This window comes from Lagopus leucura, unplaced genomic scaffold, assembly GCF_019238085.1.
Source record: "Lagopus leucura isolate 7727_CA_CO unplaced genomic scaffold, USGS_WTPT01 28477-0_obj-0_obj, whole genome shotgun sequence".
Taxonomy (NCBI): Eukaryota; Metazoa; Chordata; class Aves; order Galliformes; family Phasianidae; genus Lagopus; species Lagopus leucura.
The window spans coordinates 1-2,484 of record NW_024962945.1 but is presented as its reverse complement, the minus strand read 5'-3'; the positions used below and the strand labels follow the sequence as shown (position 1 = coordinate 2,484).

Below are 2,484 nucleotides of genomic sequence, written 5' to 3'. Positions count from 1 at the left end.
CTGTGCCCCCTCCCCATCTCCCCGCTCATCCCTCCTGCTGCCCCTCCGCCGCCCCGCTCTGCACCTTGTGCCCGTGCCGGTGCTTCTTGAGGCCGTAGGCGCTGCGGAAGCCCTCGCCGCAGGTGCCGCACTTGAAGGGCCGCCCGCCGCGGTGCGCCTGGAGGTGTTTGCTGAAGTAGCGCGGGTCCTTGAAGAGCTTCATGCAGGTGGCGCAGCGCAGCTCCCGGCGCGCCTCGTGCGCCCGCTGGTGCCGCAGGATGGACGAGAGGTAGAAGAAGCTCTTGGGGCAGCGCTCGCAGCGGTAGACCTTCTCGCCCAGGTGCACGCGGCGGTGCTCCAGCAGGTTGGAGCGGTAGCGGAACGTCTTGCCGCACGTGTGGCAGCGCTGCGGCCGCGCGGCGCCGTGCAGCCGCTGGTGCTCGGCCAGGCTGGAGGACTGCGCGAAGCGCTTGGCGCACAGCGCGCACTTGTAGGCGCGCTCCCCGGTGTGCACCACCTTGTGCTGCCGCAGGTACCACGAGCGCTGGAAGCCGCGGCCGCAGACGCCGCAGCGGAACGGCCGCTCCTCCGTGTGGCAGCGCTGGTGGCGCATGAGCAGCGCGGCCTCCCAGAAGCGCTTCCCGCACACGGAGCAGCCGAAGTGCCGCTTGCGCAGGTGGCGCCGCCGGTGCAGCAGCAGGTCGTAGGCGCCGGCGAAGCGCTGCCCGCACACGGCGCAGCCCGGCGCCCGCCGCACCAGGTGCACGTACTTGTGGGTCACCAGCGCCAGGAAGCGCTTGAAGCTCTGCCCGCACGTCCCGCACGTGAAGCGCTCCCCGCTCGGCACCACCGGCGGCGGCTCGGCGCCGTCCGCCGCCTCGGGCGCGGCCTGGTGCGCCAGCTTGTGCCACATCAGGTTCTCCAGCAGGCCGAACGCCTTCCCGCACGCCTCGCAGCCGTACGGCTTCTCGGCCACGTGCGCCTCCTTGTGGCTGACGGCGCGGAACAGGTCGGCGAAGCGCTGCCCGCACTCGCCGCAGCCGTAGCTCGGGCCCTGGGCGCCGGGCGCCGCGCTCAGGCCGCAGGGCAGCGGCAGGCGGTGGATCTGCTTGTGGCGGGTGAGGCTCTGCGGGTAGCCGAAGGCCTTGCCGCACAGCTCGCACTTGTAGGGCCGCTCGCGCGTGTGCACCACGTGGTGCTTGCTCAGGTGGAACGACTCGCGGAAGCGCTTCCCGCACACGGCGCACTGGTGCGGCTTCTCCCCGGTGTGGATCCTCTCGTGCCGCTTCAGCGTCTCGCGGCGCCCGAAGGCCCGCCCGCACACGGCGCAGCCGAAGCTCCGCCCCGGCGCCGGGAAAGCGCCGCCGTCCTGCGAGAAAACGAGCGCCGCGCCTTTGCCGCCGCCGGGAAACGGCCCCGCTGACGGAGCTGATGCGGGCGACGCCGCCTCGGCCGCGCCGTGCGCCTGCCGGTGCCGCAGCAAGCTCTGCGGCGCCGCGTAGCCCTTCCCGCACACCTCGCACCGGTAGTCGGGCCGCTGCCCGCTGTGCGCCGCCTGGTGCCGCAGCAGGTAGGCCGCGTCGCGGAACTCCTTGCCGCACACGGCGCACGGCAGGCGCAGCGGCCCCGCGTGGGTCTTGCCGTGCCGCGTGAGGCTCTCGCGCCGGTTGAAGCTCTTGGAGCAGACGGAGCAGCTGAACGGCTTCTCCCCGGTGTGGATGATTTGGTGCTGCTGCAGGTGGCTGGGCTTCTTGAACGCCTTCCAGCACAGCGAGCACGTGAACGGGCCGTCGGGGGACGCGACGGGAGGCGGAGCCGCCGCCGCTGCGCCGGGAGGAGCCAAAGCGAAGCCGCCCGGCGCCAGGATGACACCGGACGGAGTCGGGATGACGCCGCTCAGCGCCGGGGAGCCGCCGGGGGGCGCGGGGAGGAGGCTGGGCACCACGAGCGCTGCGTTGGGCGCCAGGCCGAGGCCGGCGGGCGTCGGGGCCGCTCCGTTGGGCGCCGCGTTGACCCCATTGGCGGCCGTTGGGTCGACCCCATTGGGCGCCGCGTTGTCCCCGCTGGGCGCCATGTTGACTACGGTGGCCCCGTTGGGTGCCGCACCGACCCTGCTGGGTGCCGCGTTGACCATGTTGGCCCCGCCGGGCGCCGAGTTGGCCATATTAACGCCATTAGGCGCCATGTTGACCCTACTGGGCGCCGCGTTGACCACGTTGACCACGTTGGGTGCCGCATTGACCCCATTGGGTGCAGAATTGACCACGTTGACCCCATTGGGTGCAGAATTGACCACGTTGACCCCATTGGGCGTTGAGTTGACCCCACTGGGCACCACGTTGACCCCGGTGACCCCGTTGGGCGTCGAGTTGACCCCGCCGGGCACCGCGTTGACCACGTTGGGCACCGGCAAGACGCCGGCCACCACCAAACCGACCCCAGTGGACGCCGCCATCGCCGACCCCGCGCCGCTCGCCCCGCTGGGCCCCACAGCAGCGCCGCCGA

At 72.5% G+C, this 2,484-nt stretch overlaps 1 protein-coding gene across 1 annotated transcript; it reads right to left on the bottom strand.

The window, feature by feature from the left end:
* Positions 1-25: 25 nt before the first annotated feature.
* Positions 26-2,434, bottom strand: LOC122190911 (zinc finger protein 865-like). Its single transcript, XM_042891060.1, has one exon. It carries the CDS (start codon positions 2,432-2,434, stop codon positions 26-28), a length of 2,409 nt encoding a protein of 802 aa, XP_042746994.1.
* Positions 2,435-2,484: the final 50 nt, after the last annotated feature.